Here is a 24,368-nt window from a genome sequence, read left to right as displayed (position 1 = left end):
TTTAACTATAGCAGGAACAAACAGTGATAAATTTACCTGCCATGGAAGAGGTGTTGTCCGGTTGGCTGATATAATATGCCTTACGTGAAGGTAACACATATTTGTACTGATGGGTTTCATCAGACATACCTGTCATAGAATAAAGAAATGTGGCTTAAAATTCTAAATTAAACTCATAAAAGGATCCTTACTAGGAGAGATTAAAGCAAGTTTATACAGGGGTAAGTTAAATCTAAGGTTTGCTTAAAAACAATTGTGAATTGTTTCCCTTTGTAAATAGAGAAAGGTTGGTAACAACAGAACACGCCAAATCATTCTGAAACTGAAAACTTTTGTCACAAAAGTCAAATATTTATATTGATATATATACATGTATATACAGATATGTAAATATGTATGAGTATTTTTTGTTGATCAAATAACAATTGCACAATGTCACACAATAAGGTGATAGACAACTATGATCTAATGTTTCATGCTTGGATGGCTGTATGAAGGTTTGCGCTCAGGGCAGGAGCATTTGTCATTCATCAATATTTGAATAGATCTTAAAATAAATGTTAATGCGGAGAAATCTAGAAATAACACATTTTTGACAACTTGATAGGGTCGCAAATATTTTCTTCAAATATATTAAACTCGACATGCTCTGTCCTCTCAGAGGGTGTTGTGACATACGTGTTTATTGGGTTAATAAAAGTCAACAAGCAGCGTATCTGGTGTCCACATCCCTTCTTTCCTCTTACTTTTTTTTTATTTTTCATGACGAGCAGCTATATATGGCTGTAGAGTCATGCAGCGCTGCCCAGAGAAGCAAAATAAGCAGAATGATGATGGGACACACTCTCAATCTCTTTTACCTCTTATGGTCACACTCTCTCCTTTATCCAGTCTTTGGAAGGCAAGATCTGCACCACCAGGTAGGACCTCCAGAAAATAGGAAACTTCATTGTCTAATTACATTTTACTGTAGTTGTTCTGATTAACAAACTTAATATTGTAACATTGTCATGTATTGATTTCCAGAAGCCCTAAGTACTATTGGTAGTGTTTGAAAGTGCAAGCCTTCTGCAGCACCATTACACTTACAACACCAGCATATGTGCATATTTTTAAGCATGTGATACATGTATTACTTCAAAACCAGGAGCTGTCCCAGCAACACCAGAACCTGACGTCAGTTCCTGACGGACTGGACCCAAGGCTTAGGGGACTGGACCTCTCCCACAACATGATCAGGCAGCTGGGCCTGCTGGCTCTACCAGACCTGAAGAGACTGGACCTCAGCTATAACCATCTTGAGCTCATGGATGATCTGGTTTTCCAGTATGTTCCAGAACTGATAGAACTGAACCTGGCCCGTAATGAGCTGAACAACAACGTTGAGATAAACAGCAAAACCCTACAGCGCCTCCAAACATTGAGGAGGCTGGATATGTCTCTGAACAGCTTAGATGGTGATGCAGTAGGACTTTATATTTCCAACATGTCCTCTCTGGAACACCTAGATCTCACAGGAAATACTTTGATGAAACTAATGTCAAAATCCTTTACAGGAGCCAAGGGCTTGAGAACGATTTCCCTTGAAAATAATCTCATATCACATATAGAGCCGGGGACATTTATAACTTTGAGAGAACTAGAAAGTTTGAACTTGGCCCGAAACAATTTGGCCCACATCTGTGACTTCAAACTCCATCAGGTGAAATTCTTGAACCTGAGCCGAAATTCTATTGAGTTCTTTGTAACACACGAGGATGAGGAATTGTACAAACTTGAAATCTTGGATCTGAGTCACAACAACCTCCTTTATTTTCCAATTGTCCCAAAGACCAGTCATCTGAGACACCTTCACCTGCAACACAACATGTTGGGGGCCATGAGCACAGAGGTCCAGGTGCCAGAGTCCAACACTCTTTACAAAGAGATCACGTGTGCGAAGAACAGTACTTTAGAGAACGATAACATATATTCCAACTGGAGGCACATACCGTTGGTTTATATGGACTTGAGTAACAATCACTTCAGGTACTTTCCTCTACAAACCCTGAGGTATCTGACAGCTTTGGAAACACTGAATTTGAGTACAAACTGTTTGTCTGATTTCAGCTATGACTCTGCGCAGGATGGTACTGTGGGAAACTTTGCCCAACCGCTCTTTCCCTCCTTGCGGTACTTTGACTTGCAAAACAATGACATCACACACTTATCCCCCCTCTCTCTACAGTCCCTGCCTCGTATAGAGACTCTGAATCTACAACAGAACACCGTGAAGCCATGTGAACCAAGACCAAAACCAGACAACATGACAAAACGAAGCCCACAACCTGATTTGTCCTGCGTCAACTTCAGCCAAATTAGGACTCTAAGACATCTTAACTTACAAGACAATGGCATAGAGGTTCTCCATCCAAGAACTTTTGATCAAACACCTCTCGTTTCTCTCAAACTGGCAAGGAATGAAGATTTGATGATACGCTTGGATACCTTGGAGGGTGTCCAGAGAAGTTTACAGTCACTTAGTATCAGTGAAATTAACATGACAAACACTGACTGGTCTTTACCTTGTTTAACAGCACTGACTCAGCTTAACATTTCCTACAACAACCTAGTTGCGATCCCTGACAGCATTGTATGTTCTCCAATAAGAGAGCTTGATGTTAGAAATAATGCTTTTGTTTCATTAGATGATTCTTTGGTTGCTAATTTGTCTGTGCGTCTTCAAGTTCTATATATTAGTGGAAACGCTTTAAACTGCTGTGATACAAACTGGCTGATAATCTTGAGGAAAGCCAAGGTTAACATTCCAGACCTTTATAAATCGGAATGTATCACAGCTTACAATGGAAGCCTTATACTGCTGACTGAGTTTTTACACAATCCTTCCCTTTTTTGTTTGTATGAGTCTGGGACACCAGAACTGAGTTTTGTACTGGTTATAATATTCATCCTATTTGTGTCTACTGCGTTTACAACATTGGTTGTGTGTATACAAAAAGTGTGTTGCCAAAGAAGATCTTTTATTGTGTGAAATAACAGATGTATTTATGTCAGATTTCTCAAGTCTCCCTCTTTGCTTACACCACATCTACATAATTGTCAAAACATACTAAAGAATACTAAGAAGTTAGCTAGTACAGGTGGAGAATGGATTTATACAATAACTTGAAGACGCCAGTAGAGAACTGCATGCATATTACTCTGCTACAGTAGGACCAACCTTTCACAATGTCTGTGTTTGATAGCACTTCGAGAATTTGAAAACCCCCAAAATGAATGTTAATGAAAAAACTTTATTTACTCTTTCAAATGATTTCGAAAAATTAGTAGGCTACGGCTATTGCTACATCATTTTAGACGATCTTCTTGAGAATGTGCGTACTTTTGAGTTATTGATTATCTACATCTACAGGCTACTTGCTTTGGATAAGAGCTAAATGCATACATGTAAATCATAAAACGGTTCAATAAAGGCCGTGTAATAATGTGCGTTAGCCCTCCTTTCCCACTCACTGATGCCTATGTGGGCAGAATGGGAGACAGCATGATCCATGGGAGACGTGGCATGCCAGGCCTTGAAGCTATAGCAATTCGCAAAACTTGCCTACACCAGCTTTAAGCTCCATGGCTATGGAGTCAAATTAGGGTCAATAATATTTTGCATCCGTAGAAATAGTTTTGCATCCGTAGAAAAAGATTTGCATTCGCAGAAAATGTTTTGCATTCGCAGAAAATGTTTGGCATCCACAGAAAAAGATTTGTGCATCCGTAGAATTACGGATGCAAAACCTTTTTACAAATGTAAAACTTTTTTGCAGATCCAAAACTATTCCTGCGGATGCAAATCTTTTTCTACTGATGCAAAACTATTTATACGGATGCAAAACTATTTCTATGAATGCAAAATATTATTGACCATAATTTGACTCCATACATGACGCTCTCCACACTCTCAGTGCATACAACAGTCTGTGTAATTTATATTTGTATGTGTTTTTTTCTGCCTTTGCTATTAGTCTGAACATGAGTCTGATTCACAAATGATTAAATTGAGTTATTAAATTGAGTTTAGCGTTTGTAAAATATGGAAGTTGACCGGATGTTGACAAGCTTGTTCATAAACACAAGTAGGCATGTTAACGTAGGCCTACGCAGTGCTAGTATATCAGACTATTAATTTCAGTTCTCTTTGTATGCATCCTTTTACGGATCCATTTACATCGAGTTTCATAAAAATCCCCAAACAACCATTTACCACTGTGCATAAAGCCAAAATGCACCTCAGTCGCAGAACCCTCTAAAAAGACGTCAGAAAAAAGGGACAACTCCGCCAACCAAACGACAAGTGCAGTCGGTCAATCCAGCAAGTCAAAGCACTACAACTTAGCCTGACCATGCCTGGACAAATGCTACAACAATTACCACCACCACCTGACCTACTTAATATCGCCAAAAGATGTCTCATGTATAACCTGTTAGTATTGGAGAACACCAGGAACGCACTGGATCGAGATATAAAACATTTCACGGAACGGGTAAAGATGGCAAAAAAGTTAGCGAGCTACTGTCATGCCAAGGCGTATAATGAGAGCTATCTCAATTAACGTGTAGAAGCTAGCTATGCGTTAAATCAGTTGTTGGAGTGCATCATTACTATGCCCCTGCATTCAGAATGAGCTAGTAATCTTGTCAGATAAATGCCATTTTACAATGTAGACTGTTATCTAAAATCGATTAGCTGTATTATTCTCAAATGGCGCATGGCTAACTCAAACTCGTTTTTTTCTTTTTCAAAGGCCTTTGTGGAGGTACAAGATTGTCTAATTAAGCAGCAGCCAACCAATCTTCGGGATTGCTGCGACCTTCTGAAAGTTCTGTGTGCCAAATGTCATGTAATCCAACAACTTTCTGCTACATTTAAAAACCTCACATCTGGTAAGACAAATGTATTTGTATTTTTATAGCCGTGTAATACAATACAGCAATACAGAGGACTTCACATACAGTACCAGTCAAAAATGTGGACACATTTTCCCATGAAATGTGCCCAAACTTTTGACTGGTACTGTATGTCCATAGTAAGTGAATGCTATGGTTCTGATATTGTTAATAAGTGTCCAAACTTTTGACTGGTACTGTATGTCCATAGTAAGTGAATGCTATGGTTCTGATATTGTTAGTAAGTGATTTCCACTGTTTTCCATTGTATATTCAATAAACATCCCAAAAATGTGCACCAACAGATCTACAATGCATCGCTAAAGCCCCTTTAAAGGGAAACCTACTTCCCAACCAGGTAGAACTGTCCAGGGAAAGGGGCATCCAGGTGCCGGATGTACTGAAGTTCGGCCCCATGCTCCAGAATGTCCTGATGGCAGGTTCTATCACAGGGGCAGTCCAGCTTCTGGGAGCTACCCTGTCCCTCCACCAGCTCCAGCTCTTCTTTACCTCCCAGGCTGATAGTCTGCTCCCGAAGGATGCATTCACACACTGCACGGTCTCTACCACCCAGCACAGCACAGTCTTTGAGGCACCAGTCTTAACCTTTGAGGCACCAGTCTTAACCTTTGAGATTGCAAGGAAGCATGACAAAGCACAGAACGTTGTTCGCATGAAGAAAACGACAGAAGTACAGCAGATTGGGGTTAAACCAAGTGTAGCGCTTCAGCCAGCACCGACTCCGCAGGTCAATATTCTGAAGTCATCATCATCCCCACCACTGCCAAATAACTATCAACATGCAGGTGTCTGTAGCCCTAACAACACACCAGTACCCTCAGTGCTCACTGGCCAGGGGATGGAGAACAACGTATTTGTGCTGCACCAGAAGCAGACTTCCTCCCAGCTTGTCCACTTCCTGCGATCCAACGCCAAGAACAAGCATGTTATGGAGGTCACCTATGAATGGAGTGAATACTTTCAGAACACCTCTAGTCTCTGCCGAACTGAAGCCGCTGCCACAGAGCCCCTTGTGGATGGGGGGATGAAGCACCAGACCAGAGAGGCTAAGATGGAGGAGCCAGGAGTGGCAGCGTCACAAGTCCTGTTGAGGAAGCAGTCGTTCCCAGAGGTGGACACACACTACCCAGTCTTCACCGTGAAGAGAGTGGAGTCTGGAGGTTCTCTGACCTACACCTGCATGATCGCAACCAAAACCGAGCTCTGGGACGTGGGAGACATCTTCACTGACGTCAGACACGCTACCTCTCAGAGTAGCGCCTTAGAGAAAGAAGGCGTTCTTCAAATCTCCTGTACTGAAAATCACGTGGAGAGGACCACAAACGCTATCCTGACCCCCAGCCAGCTCCAGACTGAAGAGGCCAACCCGAGGCTGGAGGTCAGCAGAGATCTCGAGAGCTTCCAGAAGTGCTCTGTCTCATCTTCCGTCAACCTCTTCAGAGGTCCAGAACTTAACCACCTCAGCATTCCAAAGTCTAGCCAAACGATCATTCCAAAGTTTCAGGTACGGAAGTTTGAGGAGATGGCGGTGGTGGTTAGTCACATGGTCAGCCCTGGGTGCTTCTACATCCAGCATTCAGATGCCTCCCTGCAGCTTCAAGCCCTCCACACAAAGTAAGTTTCCTAACATGACGTCCAGCATCTCGCCAGATTATGTTTGTGTGTATGTCTTTTAAGATGCACAATTAAATGTTGTTTGCCAAATGTCATTTGACCATCTGTTCGGTCATTACTTAAGACCAGGGGCCTCATTTATAAAGCTTGCGTACGCACAAAACGGGGCTGAAAATGTGCGTACGCCACTTTCCACGCAAAGGTTGTGATTTATAAGAGAATGTGCGGTCCTCCACGCAAACTCTGACCCTCCCGTAGGCCTACGCACATTTTGGAAACAGTTGGAATCGGCGACGCAGATGACCGTACTGTAGTCAGACTGCAGAAAGTAAATGTGGGAAGAACGATTACTCGTAATATTTATATATTTTGTTTTCCTCACACACGTTTTTTTCACTCGATTTCATCATTATCATGAAGATTAAATCCAGCAGTGTTATTTGCGTTTGTACTGAGTGATAATTGTTCCATAAACACCTTGTACAAATTTGTACACCTTGTCAAATTTTAAATAAAAATTCAGCGCTGTCTCACCATCATATTGTCCACTACCGGAGTGCAGGAGGGGGAAATGCCCGACTGCATGGAATGCAGATAACATCACATATCCTACCTTTTAAATAACTGCAGAATACAGTGTATAACTACATATATTTATTTAATACTGTGCATATATCATCATATGTCAAAAACTGGAAATACAGTCGTTAAGCTCCTGCGCAATCTCAACACTCCACGTCATCGTTATCAGTCCAGGCTTTAATAGATTACTGTTCATAACAAAACTCTTGTTTTCAAATTGTATCTCAACTCGCGGTATCACTGGCACAGTTGACTACCGGCCACCAAATTTCAGAGTTTTCGGGCTCCACCAATAGGCTAACAGTGTCTGAGAAGTTGTCATGCGCTATGATTCACCGTAAAGAACAATCGCATGCCAGGGTCATGATTATGGAAGCAAATCGTTACCAAAATTCAAATGCAAATGCATTTCCAGAAATGCATTTGCATTTTAAGAATGTGGCTGCATTATTTGACTCATAAATGAAATTAGTAATCAATCATCCTATTTGCATTTTAATTTTCTTCTTCAAGAGTGCTCAATCTTTCACTTAATTAAAATGAAAAAGAAATAGACATTTGAGATTTAATTTTCAAAACATGCCCCAGCAAATAGATACCAAAATTCAATTTGAAATGTAAAATTTGAAAATTAAAATGCATTTCCAGAAATGCATTTTCATTTTAAGAACGTGGCTGCAAAATTGTGACCACAATTCAAATTCAAATGCATTTCCAGAAATGCATTTTCATTTTCAAGAACGTGGCTGAAAAATCGTGACCACAATTCAAATTCAAATGCATTTCCAGACATGCATTTTCATTTTAAGAACGTGGCTGCAAAATCGTGACCACAATTCAAATTCAAATACATTTCCAGAAATGCATTTTCATTTTAAGAACGTGGCTGCAAAATCGTGACCACAATTCAAATTCAAATGCATTTGCAGAAATGCAAAATGAACGAAAAAGCATTCTGAGCGGCGCAGCAGAGTGACGTCAGTAGCCGCTCTTCTTCAGCTCCCTGCTGACCGAGCTACCCATCTTGTTCGGTAGGGGGCGGTGTGCACATCTGCATTGCATTACATTGCAAATGTGCCGGGAAATTGATTGAATTGACGGGTCTTTAGGGCAGCGTTCCCCAACCGGTGCCCACCGGTCCGCGGACCGGTACCGGTACCGGGTCATTTCGTACCGGGCTGCACAAAAAAGAATTAATAAAATGATTTACTTTTAATTGATTATCAGAGTCTGAAAGACGTTTTATTCTGAAAAATTACCTGATTCTCTCCTTCTCCGCGGGCCTTTTCCCTGAGCAAAAAAAGCTCTGCAAAGACGTGTGTTTACTCATTTTTTAGCAAGTTTGTGGGCTTTATTGAGCGGTATCATGCGCGTCTCTTCCTCGACACATGACAAGTGATAGTTACCACTCAATGAAGCCTGTTTGAGACTATAAACTAGTTTATAGTCACACACAACAGTGGGACTGACACATCGAAAGCTAGCTAACAATATAACGATGGAAAACCAGGCTAAGAAACTTAAAGATGGGGCTGAAAAATTGAGACAAAAATACATCACACTAGACATGGTTTTGTCAATTGAAAAAACGGCTGTTTATTTTACATAAAACTCCAAAAACTATTTTTCGCTCAAATCAGCGAAACTATTTTTCTCGCGCATTAGGTGTGGAAGTCACTAACTAGGATCACATCAAACCCAGAATGTGCATGCATTAGCAGCGCAGCTGTCCAGGGCCTCTTTCCTCCCAGCCCGTCCCTGCCGGTCCGTGAAAATATGTCTTACATGAAAGCGGTCTGTGGCGCAAAAAAGGTTGGGGACCGCTGCTTTAGAGGACGCATCACAGATCATGGCGCTCCCTCAAATTGTGCAAACACTGTTTGAATTAGCTGAGCAGGTAGAATCTAATAATATATCTGAGTCTGATGCCCGTGACCGAGTAGAACAAGTCATAGAGAGCTTGGCTGCATACTCTGCCGTCACAGATTTACACATTAATAGTAGCTCTGCCACTGTCTTAGTCATTGTTTGACATCAAGTTGCTCAGTCTGTGATACTTCCTCTAAAGACCCGGCAATTCAATCAATTTTCCGGCACATTTGCAATGTAATGCAATGCAGATGTGCACACCGCCCCCTACCGAACAAGATGGGTAGCTCGGTCAGCAGGGAGCTGAAGAAGAGCGGCTACTGACGTCACTCTGCTGCGCCGCTCAGAATGCTTTTTCGTTCATTTTGCATTTCTGCAAATGCATTTGAATTTGAATTGTGGTCACGATTTTTCAGCCACGTTCTTGAAAATGAAAATGCATTTCTGGAAATTATTAATTAATTATTATAAATTATTATTATTAATTTTCAAATTTTACATTTCAAATTGAATTTTGGTATCTATTTGCTGCTGCATGTTTTGAAAATTAAATCTCAAATGTCTATTTCTTTTTCATTTTAATTAAGTGAAAGATTGAGCACTCTTGAAGAAGAAAATTAAAATGCAAATAGGATGATTGATTACTAATTTTATTTGAGTCAAATAATGCAGCCACATTCTTAAAATGCAAATGCATTTCCAGAAATGCATTTGCATTTGAATTTTGGTAACGATTTGCTTCCATACATGATGAGATTCTAGATTAGCATTCATGAGGTGCTTTGCATTGACTATTTATGGTTAAAAATGGGCGTGTTCAGGGCGGGGTACAATGCTGATTCACGTACGCACACTTGTGGGTAATCTGTGATTTATAAAGGGAACATTGCGTACAGGTGTGCGTACGGACGGTTTTATAAATCTGAATTTTTGTGTGCGTACGCCATTTTAGGCTTTTGGGCGTACGTACACTTTTAGTAAGAATCCTACACACAGTTTTATAAATGAGACCCCAGTTGTTTCTTTGGTTGAGTTGTAAAAAGATGAAATGTTTGTTTTGTGGAGTTATCATTAGCAAGATGTTTTTATTGTACATAAACTCAAAAGGCAAATGTTGTTGACGGCTTTTACAATAAATAGCTTTTATTAAGTTGGAAAATGTATATGGGAAAGCTTTGAGAGCGAGCTGCACGTTCTGGTGGAAACATCCCCAAACATCCCCAAACATCCCCAAACATCCCCAAACATCCCCAAACATCCCCAAACATCCCCAAACATCCCCAAACATCCCCACCTAATGGTGATTCAGTAGAATTGGAATTCATGGCATGCACAGTGAATCCTTTCACACATACATTAATTGTCCTACCCATGGAGCATTCTAGTAAGAATTTATGTAATAATTTGATTTCTCTGCAGAAATATAAGCATTACTATCTGCTTATAACAAGGCAAAAGTAGTGCCTACAACAGGGAATACATACAGAAAAACACCTAATTCCCACAGAGTGTTTCCACTTCAGAACACTTCTGCTACTCATTCGTGGTGTTCCTTCTTCCTGGTCCCCTCTCCCTGTTTCCTTTGTCTTCTGTGTCATACAGCAGTCTGAAGGACAGTCGTTCATTGGCAGAGCTGCGGAGCATCCCAGATATTGGGAGCTATGTGATGAGCTGGTTCCCCTCACAGGAGATGTGGTGCAGAGCCCAGGTCACCAAGATCTGTGGCATGTGTGGAGGTGAGTATGCTTTCAGGCCGACCACTAGAGGGCAGAACGTCACAAGATATTTACTGGCTACAGGTGGTATGGAACAGGCTTTTCTGCTATCAAAGCTACCAAGCTGCTCTATAACTGTCCTCTCTTTCGTTCTCCCTCATTTTCTTTCTCACTCATTTTTAACCCCCTCAACTGAATCCCTCTTTGTCTATATCCCCCCCCCCCAGAGAACAACCCAGAAGACTGTGACAGAACCTCCAGCAGCATCCAGGTGGAGGTGAGGAGGCTGGACTACGGGGACTCTTCCTGTTTGTCCCTCTGGGACATTAAGGAGCTCCATCCAGATATGACCTCACTTCCCGTTCAGGCTGTCCAGGTTGCTCTGGCCAAAGTAAGAGGCTTTCCATCCATTTCCTTTGAGTGGTCATGCTTTGACGTAAAACTATGTGCAAAATATTTGTCTCGTCTTGAGTGCTTGGTGCGAATGCTTATTATTCCATGAAACATGGATTTAGATGCTTGGGCTAGTTTGACATTTATTGAAAGTTCTGTAGTCCTTGTTTATTTTCAAACTGATTTATTTTGTAGTCTTACTTTGAAGAACACTTCAATCTGTCTCCTTCAACTGTACCTTAAAACCCAAAGCCTTGTCCTTCCTGCTCTGCTTAAAAATAGAGTGAAACCAACCTGGATATTTTAATCTAATTTCCATCTGATCAGTCACAGTCTGTTCTCTGTAAAGTTTGATGAAAGAATTAAGTATTTTCTGAGCCAGAATGGCCGTTAGGAGACGGATAAGATATGGACGATAATCAACAGTTCTGGCATGTTCTCGCTCCGCTCCTCAACATCCCCCTCTTTCCTTCTCTACCCCCACTTCCTCCAGGTGTCCCCAGCGGACGGCTCTGCCTGGTCCCAGGTGGCGGTGGGTTGGTTCAGGGACATGGTGGAGAACAGGACCCTGTTCGCCAGGCTTTACATTCAGGGAGATGGGGAAGGTGCCAAGGTCCTTGTGGAGCTCTTCATGGAGAGGGGGAAGATTGGGGCCATGAGGTTGTACCCTGCCCTCACACACACATACACTATATATGTAGAAATGCAAGGATGCCTGTTAATATCTCCCCAGACTTGTAATTAGGGGGAGACTAGTTAATGTGTGCCCCCCTTGTGTGTTTTTATAGGAGAGGGGCCTCCTTGTCACTGAGATTGGCTCAGAATGGACACGCCAAGCATGATAAGCTGAGGAACGTGGGCATCAAGAGAAGTAGGTGGCATCACATACACACACAATCATATACTTTAATTACAGTTCTGCTGATTCAGTTTTCCCTTGTTTGAATGGGTTTAATATCCTCTAGAGGGCAGAGTTGTTATAGCCATCAGGCTAATGATGCATTTAAAACAGTGATCTGAAAGTGTGTGTGTGCCTGTCTGCTGGTGTGTTGAAGGTAGTGCTCAAGAGCAGACAAGGAAACGAGAAGCAGCCTGGGGGATGTACCTCATCTCCTGTTATACTCAACACCACAAATAGCTCTGGAAATTATTTCACGCAAATGACAAATCCCATCAGATATTCCACTGGCCTGGACTCAATTATCCATTAATTGATCTGGGAACTGGGAAACTTCCTGCTTTGTGATATCCTCTTGATTTATCTTCATTCCTTGACGATACATATTAGATATTGTTTTATTTAGCAATGGTTTTTGAAGACAGTTGGTCTGCAGGCATATATATATATATATATATGCAAGTTTGTCTTCAGTTTAGGTTTTCCATTTGTTCTTAGTTTATATATCTATACGATGTCTATCCAGCTAGATACAAAAGTAGGCATGTTTTGTAGGATTGAGTTGTAAATCACCTTGCATATGTTGACCGAATTAATCTAAATAAGTTTATTTCGTAATAAAGACACAAATTGCAACTGGAACGTATCCTTTGTTTTGATTTGCAATATTTGGTCCTAGCAAGCATAAATGAAAATCATACCCAAGCCGACTTTTTGTTCTTCGCAAATAAGCTGTAATTTATGACAAAATGAAGTGCTGAAAGGAACTAGACTAAGCATGAAACACTTGTGACTACTTCATTCAATGAGATGGCTACCCATGTCCTCCCCTAGCCAGGCCAGAAGTGCGGACACAGTCTCAGTACAGTAGCTAGTGACTGGAGGTCATCTGATAACACTGACAATCACCACAGAGAGCTGAACTCTGCTCCAGCTGCACCACACTCTAGCACCACAGAAAAGTCTACTATTCTCCCAGCTGCTTCCCTACCATACTGTAAACCGCTTGTCTTCCCAGACAAACGGGGGAGTTTGAGTCTGAATAAACTGGAGTTCTCTTACAGAGGAGCGGACTGGGAGGATCTGTGACAGCAGCTGACGCATGAGTGAGGTCACAAGGCTCACAGGTCAAGTCCCTCTTTCTGTGATGATGCACGTCATGTCCAGAATAATCTATGTGAAAAATGCCCCCCCCATGACTGAGCCTGGGTGGTTCAGTAGGATGTCAGGTCTGTCTTACTACTGCTCACCCAGGAACCGGACCCTCTCTTCCCCCAATACCTCCACCACCCACCCCTAGCCACATTCTTACACTACGTTTGATTGTGCAAGGAAGACTAATGTTCTTCTTTTTATAAATATAGATCCTCTAGGTTTTTGAGGATTTAAAAAACCCTGTCGGATTACATATCTGCTGTGTAACTGGATATGGGATTGTCTTGAATGATTTTGTCCAGCTGGTACGATTCACATTTGATCCCCAAGAAGATAATATATTTGTTGAATGATTCCACAAACATCTCACTACTTCTCTCTCCCTGGATCTCTTTCTTTCTCTCCAGCCCTCTGTCCCACATCAAAACCACACTCCACTTCCCTGCCCAGTGCCCTACCAAGAACAATACAGCACAATCATGTTGCTTTGGTGCAGAGCTGAGACCTATTGTGTCCACACAGATTCTTTCTTCAGCTCAGGGTAGGAGGAAATCGAGGCGTTTGATCTGTGAATTCTAAAGAGTCTTGTTGGAGCTCAATAAAGGCGGCCATTGTATGTAAATTGTTTATATAAGCGCGTATGACTGCCCCAGTGCAGGGTAGTGGCTAGTGGCGGTGGAATGATTAGCATTTTACCAACGCACGGTATTCTCAAACCCAGTTGCCTTCGGCCTTTGGTTTGATTCAAACTTTTTATAAGTTATTATTTACTACACATTCGTACACAGTTTGTGTACCACCACAGCTGAAGGTAATCTAAATGATGCATCTTATTCTAAAAAGTGAATGATTGTGGGTAACTTGTGTTGGCGAGGAGCAGAGAAGGGGAACTGGTAGTTGTGATCTCCCTAGGGATGTGCTACCTTACTGACAAGTTATATCAAAGACCATACTTGTTTTTGGGATAAAACAGCTGTACAATAACTTCTTGTAGCTGGATGTACTTTTGTTGTCATTCAGGCAATATCTAGGAGCATCAAGCTACCAGTCTTCATATAGGACAATAGAAGTTTTAAGTCTGTTATCAATCCTAAAAGGTCCTAATGAGATGCATGTCTTGAGCCATTGCTGGGAAAGTCTGTGTGTTGCTGAGTGTCTGTCTGTCTGGGACTGGATCCCAGGTCAACTTGGGAGTACTCTATTAATACTTGGCGAACCAATCACGTGGTTCGGCTAAATGTTTCGCCATTGGCTTCGCTACCGTATGTCCCGTGACGTGCTTGGTAGGCCATCCTTCGGCCTCTTAAAGCACGGCTGGGTGATGTAGCGGCTCTTGTCTGGCGTAGCGTTCTGATCGACCTGGCTCCATGTCCGGACTACACCTCATGGTGTTCGTTTGTGGACCTGGTCCTGCCCCTCGCACCCCCGGATGAGCCCGGTAAACTGGCACAACAAAATGCATTAAAACCATTGAAGCTGTGTTATAACTGTGTTATTACTGCATTATACCTGTGGGTTACAGGATTGCATTTTTGAGATGTAGTTGAGGTTGTGTGTTTACGGAATACAGGAGGTGTAGGTTTGACGACCACCTATAAAGTGATTGCTGTTTATTTGATCTTGTCGCTGAGAGAATAATGCATTGTGGATTTGATAGAATTTCATCTTTATTGATACTTATTAATCACACGGGTTTCTTCATTTAAAATTATGAATATTAAATGCATACTCTCCTAATACTGTGAGGATTGGAATTGTTTCCATCATGTGTGCTAGCTTGAGCCTTGACTTTTTGTTTCATTTGATTTGTAACCTTCCAGACCTGGAATCCAAAATGAACTGGGGGTCCTTTTATGCTGTGATCAGCGGCGTAAACAGGTATTCCACTGGCATCGGCCGCATTTGGCTCTCCGTGATCTTTATCTTTCGCATTCTGGTCCTGGTGGTGGCGGCTGAAAGCGTTTGGGGTGACGAGAAGTCCGGGTTCACGTGCAACACCCAGCAGCCTGGCTGCAACAGTGTCTGCTACGACCAGTTTTTCCCCATCTCGCACATCCGCCTGTGGGCTCTGCAGCTCATCCTGGTGTCCACCCCGGCCCTGCTGGTGGCCATGCATGTGGCCCACCGGCGTCACATTGACAAAAAGATCCTGAGGAGGACGGGCAGAGGCAGCCCCAAAGACCTGGAGCACATCAAGAGCAAGAAGTTCCAGATCATCGGAGCTCTCTGGTGGACCTACATGATCAGCATCATCTTCCGAATCGGCTTTGAGGTGACCTTCCTCTACATCTTCTACCTGATTTACCCCGACTTTAAGATGGTGCGCCTGGTGAAGTGTGACTCGTTCCCGTGCCCAAACACGGTGGATTGCTTTGTCTCCAGGCCCACGGAGAAGACCATATTCACTGTATTCATGCTGTCTGTGTCTGGGGTGTGCGTGCTCCTAAACCTGGCAGAGGTGGCCTATCTGATTGGTCGAGCTTGCATGCGATGCTGCCATGGCTCAGACGAGGAGAGTAAAGTAGCCTGGATCACCCAGAAGCTGTCATCCTATAAACAGAATGAGATTAATCAGCTGATAGCGGACCATTCTCTCAAGGCTAAGTTCAATGTGACCAGAAAGACCCCTGTGGAGAAGGGTGAGAGGTGTTCTGCTTTCTGAAACACTATCCCTCCATACCCTTTTCATTGCTTCCAAATAACGATCAGTAACCCACTCAGAGTCCAAGACATCATTGGCAACATGGTTACAGCTACATATCTGTTATTACATCCATTCGTCCATTCATTAATTCATCCATTCATTCTACTGACTGTTGCAGGTAACAGGTCTGAAAATGGGATCCAGGTGTAGGATTCGGAAAGTGAGATATCCTTTTAAACTTTTAATGCTGGATAGGAATGAGGAGGAACATTTTTCCAAGGGACTTCAAAAAGTCTCAAAATCGTCTCCAGTTGGGGGTGGAACTGAAACCAAGCCCATAGGATAGAGCAGCATTTGTTTGACCAAGTGACTTGCAGGAGCATGATGTGCTGTGCAAGGAAACCATTGTATAACCTAATTTAGTCATTGGTTTGAAGAAAACTGTACATCAATTCCTTCATTACTTTATGGGTTGCTTAACTAATATTAAATGACTTGTTGGATGTTCATACAGCAATAGAGTTAGACCTAAGTGCAGTTTACAAAATATGGAGGTCAGCACAACCTGGAAACTTGAAGCACTTGAACATGTTTTTTGAGAGTTGGTTTAGAATCACTTTCTTGTGGAAAAACGATGTAGCTTGTTGACTAATGGCAGACCCTTTCATTTGCCATCTGAGAGAATGGGGTTCAATCCCAACTGGCTATACCAACAAGGACTATTGACACCTAGATTACACTGTGTAGAATAACAAATGCTAACATTTCATCAGTTTAAATATTCAAAGCTTTTTTGTGGAAGTTGGGTCTCAGTTCTGGTGGTTCATATCCAAATCTTCAAGATCAAAGATATCTGGATCTCTCACAACAGGAATGTTACTGAACTGCTTTTGAACTTGTCATTCTTCTGGGGCATGGCCCGGCACTATTTCAGCACCTTAAAATGGTGGCTTTGTTAAAGAGGCATCTGCATGATGCCAACCTATGAATAGGCAAGTTTAGAGGGAGGATTCATTCTAACATTTCCATACTGGCTGCTTTTGTGTAGCAGGCACAAGAATGAGTTGCAGTGAAAGCTCCATATCCTATTAGTAAACTGAGGGCTTGTTATTGCACCTAGGTATCTATCTGCTTACATTTGTTTATCTCTTTCAATTAACTTTAATTTACTTGATAATGATTTTAAAAATCGCGAACCATAAATGTGACAAGAATTCTAAATACACAGTCATTGTCAGAGTGATTTATCAGAACTGGTATTCCAATGATGATCTTCCTGGAAATATTTAGTATTTATAGAATATACTATATATAGAATTGTAATAATATGTCGAGTATTTAACTCTTCTAAACCTTGTTATACTGTACCATCCCAACTTTCCTATCCTTTGAGTCATCTATCATTCTTTGATTTTCACTAACATTGTAATCATGGATGCCTAATGCTCATGGTTGTAGGACTGATTTGCAAGTTTACAAGTCCGACTAATGTGCCATTTTGTTGTTTGAGGGAAATAGAACGTTTTTCTGTAGATATCAAGTAAACAATCCAGTTCAAATCTAATGGGAACAGAGTTGTATATACTGTATGTAAATTGTTGTATATCAAGAAATAAAATCAATAATAATTTACATTTGAATGATTTGAGATGTGTAGACAAACTACTTCTTAAACATATTGTTAAGACCTCCTAATTAGCTGCTGTGACCTCCATAGACAGGTTACATCAACACTTTGACTATTTCTTATACATTTCGGGCAGCCATAAGCCAAGAAAAGGGACTGTTGAAGTTCTCTATTGATGTAAATAAATTGTTATATATTTGTCCAGTGCTCTGTTACAGAAACATAATTATAAAGACGCCTCTGATTTTGCTGCAAGAAAAGTGATTACAGTATTTTGACAGAAGTATTAAGTATTTGTTGAAACCCCCTACAGTCTTTTATGAGCTCCTTCTTTATTTGTTACAACCTACATATCTCTGTTATAACCTACATTTGTGTAATGTGTGTAGCATTGTGCTTTATAATGTTTTGGGGTTATAAGAAGAAGACTATATACACACAAAGTTATATGCACATCTTCTTGACAGACAGGCAGACAAGCAGGCAGGCAGACCGATCTATCAATAGATTTTGTACTAGCTATACTGTATGAGGTTATAATAGATCTTTTGTGGGGGGTTTTATAACTTCATTTCTTACTGTAATAATTCCAACCCTAATCATTTAGCTACTGACAGAGTTTTTGTATTCTGAGCCTGTCATTGGTGACTCCAGACACAAATTGCTGCTACTCTCCAAGAGGTGCCCTCTGCGATAGGAGAGATCCACCCCACCTATATTTAGCTCTGGAGCAACACTTGTGACAAGACCGCCTTGGTCGATTACCTTACTGGCCAACTGCCCTGTCACTCTCAGTAACAAGCAAGTCAGACAGCTCTAACAGTTTACATTAGAGTGTGCCAGTTGCCAAATTTAACCCCGGAGGGTAGGTGAAGTGGGCGGTAGGAGGGAGGGGAGCTGGACTTGGCCGTGAGTGTGTCTCATAGCCGCAGCAGCAACAGCAGGAGGTCAGGAGTGAACAGTCCAGGAGAAGACCTCAGGATAGCCCTAAACATACCCACATAGAAAGGGCACTGCACGACACAGTGCGGCCGTGTGGAACAGAGTTGTTGTGGCCTGCAGAGGTCCAGATTTCCTGTCCATTCAAGGGCATTGCTGCGGGCCGGAGAGCGAGCTAAAGAGGCCTGTGGCTGAGGCCTTCGAGGGAGGGGACCACATGGAGCCACAAAGACTTGATGAGCTTCGCTGCTGGAAATGTGTGAGCTGACAAGGTGGGTGGAATCGTTGTTTCTGATGCTTTTTGTAACTGTCGTCCGGTGTAGGGATCAAGGAGGCAGGTTGATCCAATGGTGAAACCGACGGAGTCTGGAAGTGAACTGGTGTAAGTTGGATACTCTAAGCAGTTGATGTCATCAGGATTGTCATGTTGTTTATGCTGGTCTATTGGTTAATCTGAAGTTAGGTTTTTGTGATTGTTGGAATAGATTGGATTGTGGAAAAAAAATCTTTTTTGTAGAGACACAAATGACTGACACAAAATTACTTTCTGTTGCTGGAGACTACTGCTGCAATTGAAGGTAAAGAGTAAAAACAGATAAATATATTGTACATTCTATTGTGATGGACAAAACCTATTTGAATCACTGAGATCACATACCTGGAGTAAATAGCAGTTTGTATTCAAATGAACCTGTGAACCTCCATCACACATACGTAAGCAAATGTCTGCACTTTAAAGTGCATTTTTTATTTATATCAACCTTTTATTCACTAAGCAGACATTTTTATCTAAAGCAACGGACAAACAGTGCATGTAGAAAGTACAGCAGTAGATCAAGGACCAGAAGTGCATTGTTCTAATAGTATTTCCATAGTTGGGTCAAGGAATGATTTGTATTTGCTATCCATTTTGGCAAAGTAAACACATCTCAGCTACCAGGCACAATGAACAATAAAGAATACTACAGTACATCAATAACATCTTCATTATAGTAGCTAGCTAATTTAATCAATGGTAAACAAAAACAATTCAACAGTGCAATAATAATATCTTAATTTCTCAACTTCAGTCTTACACGTCTCGACAAAAGAACATTCCTGCTGTTACTCCTTACAGTACACAAGTCAGGAGGAATATCTGTCAAAGGTGATGTGTTAGAGCAGTTTTAGCTCCTGTCATAACTGACGCATTTCTAATTCCTACTTGCACAGTGTCAGAACTGGATTCTATTCCACTCCCATGGATCACATTACCACAGCTCCTGGCAAAAGGGACACTAGCTTTACTATCAAGGACCGGAACCTGCCATGCTCCTGTCCGCACATCCCAAATATACATCCCCCTAAAGTATAAATAACCCTGTAAGAGTCTGTGTGCAAGGGGTCACTACCTGACGAGGGCTAGGTTGACTCAGGGGTGTGGGGAAACAGTCGGTCGTTTATAGTCAGTGAAGTACACAGTCAACGGACATCAGACCTGCCTCCGAAGACCAGTATAATCAAAGCTTTTGTGAGTAAAATATAGTTCAGTTGTATATCTTATAGATATACTTATTAGGTTCTGCATTAAATACTATCCCCAGGTATTATCTTCCAAATCCAAAGCTCGATCTTTAATTCTCTCCCCCCATACTCCTTCTCTTCTCCTTCCCCTCCTGTCTTCAAGCCCCAAGTGTAATCTATTACTACCGCTGCAGTCATGGGTGACTGGAACCTGCTGGGAAAGCTGCTGGAGAAGGCCCAGGAGCACTCCACGGTTGTGGGCAAGGTCTGGCTGACCGTCCTTTTCATCTTCCGCATCCTGGTCCTCAGCGCCGCAGCCGAGAAGGTCTGGGGTGACGAGCAGTCAGGCTTCACCTGCGACACCAAGCAGCCCGGTTGCGAGAACGTCTGCTACGACGTCACGTTCCCCATCTCGCACGTGCGCTTTTGGGTCCTGCAGATCATCTTCGTCTCAACGCCCAGTCTGATCTACCTGGGCCACATCCTCCACCTGGTGAGGATGGAGGAGAAGCAGAAGCAGAGGGAGAAAGAGCAGGCGCAGAACAGTGAGAAGCAGCAGTTCATCGTGGAGGTTAAGAGCAGCAGGAAACCCTTCGTCAGGGATGACAAGGGCAGAGTCCGCCTGCAGGGGGAGCTTTTGCGCACCTACGTCTTCAACATCATCTTCAAGACGCTGTTCGAGGTTGGCTTCATTGTGGCACAGTACCTTCTCTACGGCTTCCAGCTGAAGCCCCTTTACACCTGCGACCGCTCACCCTGTCCCAACACCGTGAACTGCTACATCTCACGCCCCACAGAGAAAACCATCTTCATCATCTTCATGTTAGGAGTGGCCAGCCTGTCCTTGTTCCTCAATCTCATCGAGATGTACCACCTGGGCTTCACCAAGTGTCGACAGGGCCTCCGGTACCACCGCATGCAGGTCTCCTCTGAGTTTATCACTAAGGAGCCCAGCGAAACAGCCGTGCCTTTCGTGCCCAGCTACGACGACTACTTCCACAGTCACCACCACACGGTGCAGCCTGCTTACCCCCCGGTGCCCTCCTACAACCTCTCTCCCCTGTCAGAGGAGACAGACTCCGCCTACCAGCCGTACCACAGCAAGGCTGCCTACAAGCAGAACAAGGATAACCTGGCGGTGGAGAGAAGCAGCAGCAAGCCAGAGGATATGGATCTGAAAGGGAAGAAGGGGGGAGCAGGGAGTGTGGGGGGATCAGCTCCTGGGTCACCCAGCATGGTCAAGTCCAACCGTCAAGCCAAACACAGCAACAACAAGACCAGAATAGATGATCTGAAGATCTGAGAAGGCTGATGGTCTAGGGTTGCTGTCGAGGGGTCTAGTGTTGCCTCTTAAGCATTCTGGGGTGTCAAACCACAAGCACCCCCTCCACACACACACACACACACACTGGAAATGGTAGAGCTTTGACTCATTCAGTCTCCAATGGGAGTGACAGCTGTCACTATAATGTTGAATGCTAAAATGCTATCTGTGGCAGCGAATAGGGTTTTGCGAGGACAATTCCTTTGGGTTTGACGTCTTGGATCTTTGACGTCTTAAATCTTCCTCTATTTTTATTGGAACATTTGAAAGTATAAGTGGAATGTACTGTACTGTTTTTGTATTTATTCACATTTTTGATTAAGGTATATGATGATATTTATTCCATCAGATAGAACTTCATGGTCGGAGAACACAGATTTTCAAGCTCAGATGTTCTTTGTTACTCCATATCAACACAGACTTTACACTTTATGAGTTACATACAAAAGACATCTGTAAAATATTGGTTTGAACATGTATTATCTTCATTAGATACAATTCTGTGGTACATTTCTGTTACTTTTTTAACATGGCATATTTTAAACCTCCTAGCCTATTTACACATCAGCAGATCCATCTGTTAAAACATCATGCAGAACATTCGCATTAATACATTTCTCAGCTAACAACAGAAAGGTAAAACATGCCTAAAAAGTTATTATAGGTGAATTATTTCTTTCTAGTTTTTTGTCTTTCCTTGCTGTCTTAATGTGTAAAAACCAGATATCCCAAAAAGTTTTAAATAACTTCCAGAACTATTTTGGGGTCACCTATTTGGTTGCATGCACCCCATTATTGCTCCACATTCACACATTGTGTGTCTCACAAATATGGTCTTGGAATCTGAAGGAATCTGCCATGGCAATATATTTGAATTTGAATCGCTCTGGATAAGAGTGTCTGCTAAAATGACTAAATGTTTGAAAACAAAATTATTCATAAAGTTTAACAACTGAATCCAGACAAGACATTCTGAGAACCCTTGTACTCCATAACAATTTGACAGCAACATCCCTTTCAGGTGTCAGGGCACTCTGACTGAGTCAGTACTGTATGTTCACAGTTAAGGCATGTAAAGGAATATGGTCCATCACTGTCGGTTAACATGTCACTTTGTTAACAACAAGACTGCTGTGCTTGAACAGAAATAAACATGTTATGTACATCGCTGCCAGACTCTATTTCACATGTCAGTCCTTTTACGCAACAGTACCAGGAAGTGAGGAACGCCGGAGGAAGGGTAAGGTAAGTGGGCAGAAGAGGCCTTGAGGTTGAGAGGAATGTTTAGATGCCACATTTGATCTTGTGTTATTGTATTTTGTGACAGAATCAAAAGTGAAAAGCTGGAACATTTCACTCATTATTTTATAAAACTGAGCTGAAACTTACTTTGTTATCCCATTTCTTTGTCTCTGGCCCACAGCAGGTGTCTGGTCCAGTGAGGACACACAAGTGACAGCAGTTTGGAAGAAAGCCTGCCCTCTGGTGGTGGCACAAAGTATAACATCCTCACACATCACCAGTGGTGCAGATATACACTGCGTTCCAAATTAATATGCAAATTGGATTTAAGTGTCATAAACATGTATTTTTTCAATTAAACTCATGTATGGTATTGTATCTCAGGGCTCTTTGGATCACTGAAATCAATCTCAGACACCTGTGATAATTAGTTTGCCAGGTGAGCCCAATTAAAGGAAAACTACTTAAGATGGACGTTCCACATTAATAAGCAGGCCACAGGTTTCAAGCAATATGGGAAAGAAAAAGGATCTCTCTGATGATGAAAAGTGTCAAATAGTGCAATGCCTTGGACAAGGTATAAAAACATTAGATATTTCACAAAAATGTAAGCGTGATCATCATACTGTGAAGAAATTTGTGGCTAATTCAGAGCACAGACGGGTTTGTGCAGATAAAGGCATAAGGAGGAAGGTTTCTGTTAGACAAATTCATCGGATTAAGAGAGCAGCGGCTAAAATGCCATTACAAAGCAGCAAACAGGTGTTTGAAGGTGCTGGTCCCTTTGGAGTCCCACGAACCTCAAGGTGTAGGATCCTCCAGAGGCTTGCAGTTGTGTATAAACCTACTATTCGGCCACCCCTAACCAATGCTCACAAGCAGACTGGGCAGACTGGGCTCACTGCTCTGCAATGGGCCCAGAAATACATGAAGACTAATTTTCAAACAGTCTTGTTTACTGATGAGTGCCGTCACTGTGCAACCCTGAATGGAGTAGTGGATGGTTGGTGGATTGCCACCATGTCCCAACAAGGCTGCGACGTTAGCAAGGAGGTGGCAGAGTTATGTTTTGGGCCGGAATTATGGGGAGAGAGCTGGTAGGCCCCTTTAGGATCCCTGAAGGTGTGCAAAATACATCGGCAAAGTATATATATTTTCTGACTGACCACTTTCTTCCATGGTACAAAAAGAAGAACCCTGCCTTCCGTAGCAAAATCATCTTCATGCATGACAATGCACCATGTAATGCTGCAAAGAATACCTCTATTCTGCTGCTATGGGCATAAAAGGAGAGAAACTCATGGCAGTTCGCATCAAAACAGCAGCTCTGGGAAGCTATTCTGACATTGTGCAAAGTCATTCAAGCAGAAACTCTCCAAAAACTCACAAGTTCAATGGATGCAAGAATTGTGAAGGTGATATCAAAGAAGGGGTCCTATGTTAACAAGTAACTTGCCCTGTTAAGATGTTTTTGATTGAAATAGATTTTGATTTCAGTAAATATGACCTAATGCTGCAAATTCAAGTTCTTTACAACCTATAAAATGTTTTGAAACTCTGTTGTGCATAATAATTTGGAACAGTGCATTTTGAGTTATTTTAAAAAAAAATACTGTTATCATTGGGAGGTTTGTTCAATAAAATTCAAATTATACCCTAACGGTTGATGACTTGGAAATTATACTGACGGTCATTTGAATCGACTATTTAGGAAAATCAGAGAAAGATATAATTTGCATAATTTGGAATGCAGTGTAAAGCTGATCATATCCTGTTCCCAGCCTGTCCAGTGTTTGATGTTTCTGGGGTGAGGTTGTGTGACAGCTAAATCATAACATTAAAAAGATCAGTAATGATTTACTCTGTATTGTGTTCCAGCCAACCTATGCTAAATGCCCTTTAGT

The 24,368-nt window shown here is 42.1% G+C and overlaps 3 protein-coding genes across 8 annotated transcripts in view; all 3 read left to right on the top strand.

The window, feature by feature from the left end:
• LOC134032327 (tumor necrosis factor ligand superfamily member 13B-like) overlaps positions 1–3,236 on the top strand; it is a 29,692-nt gene extending 26,456 nt beyond the window's left edge. For 2 of the 5 annotated variants that reach the window (XM_062476268.1, XM_062476266.1), the window contains 2 exons: positions 774–920; positions 1,148–1,267. Coding sequence is in view for 2 of the 5 variants with exons in the window: in XM_062476264.1 (XP_062332248.1) it covers positions 828–920; positions 1,148–3,031 (1,977 nt within the window). In the remaining 3 variants the exon portion in view is untranslated. Of the gene's footprint in view, positions 1–773; positions 921–1,147 lie in introns of those variants that run through there. The other 3 variants (XM_062476265.1, XM_062476267.1, XM_062476264.1) reach the window with 3 other exon arrangements.
• A 905-nt stretch (positions 3,237–4,141) lies between these two features.
• On the top strand, positions 4,142–17,463 carry LOC134032802 (uncharacterized). Its single transcript, XM_062476868.1, has 11 exons — positions 4,142–4,535; positions 4,797–4,935; positions 5,244–6,573; positions 10,627–10,760; positions 10,967–11,130; positions 11,626–11,792; positions 11,921–12,007; positions 12,192–12,269; positions 13,593–13,656; positions 14,473–14,623; positions 15,006–17,463. Exons 1-11 carry the CDS (start codon positions 4,395–4,397, stop codon positions 15,845–15,847), a joined length of 3,297 nt encoding a protein of 1,098 aa, XP_062332852.1. The 5' UTR covers positions 4,142–4,394; the 3' UTR covers positions 15,848–17,463.
• An 838-nt stretch (positions 17,464–18,301) lies between these two features.
• LOC134032530 (gap junction alpha-3 protein-like) lies at positions 18,302–22,385 on the top strand. Of its 2 annotated transcripts, none has more exons than XM_062476520.1 (2): positions 18,302–18,667; positions 20,062–22,385. In XM_062476520.1, the coding sequence occupies exon 2, from the start codon at positions 20,095–20,097 to the stop codon at positions 21,199–21,201; it is 1,107 nt and encodes a 368-aa protein (XP_062332504.1). In that variant the 5' UTR covers positions 18,302–18,667; positions 20,062–20,094; the 3' UTR covers positions 21,202–22,385. The 2 variants fall into 2 exon arrangements, with proteins under 2 accessions (XP_062332504.1, XP_062332505.1); XM_062476521.1 differs by lacking the exon at positions 18,302–18,667 and adding an exon at positions 19,644–19,905.
• Positions 22,386–24,368: the final 1,983 nt, after the last annotated feature.

This window comes from Osmerus eperlanus, chromosome 13 (genome assembly GCF_963692335.1).
Source record: "Osmerus eperlanus chromosome 13, fOsmEpe2.1, whole genome shotgun sequence".
In the NCBI taxonomy this organism is placed as follows: Eukaryota; Metazoa; Chordata; class Actinopteri; order Osmeriformes; family Osmeridae; genus Osmerus; species Osmerus eperlanus.
This window is presented reverse-complemented; position numbering and strand designations above follow the sequence as displayed.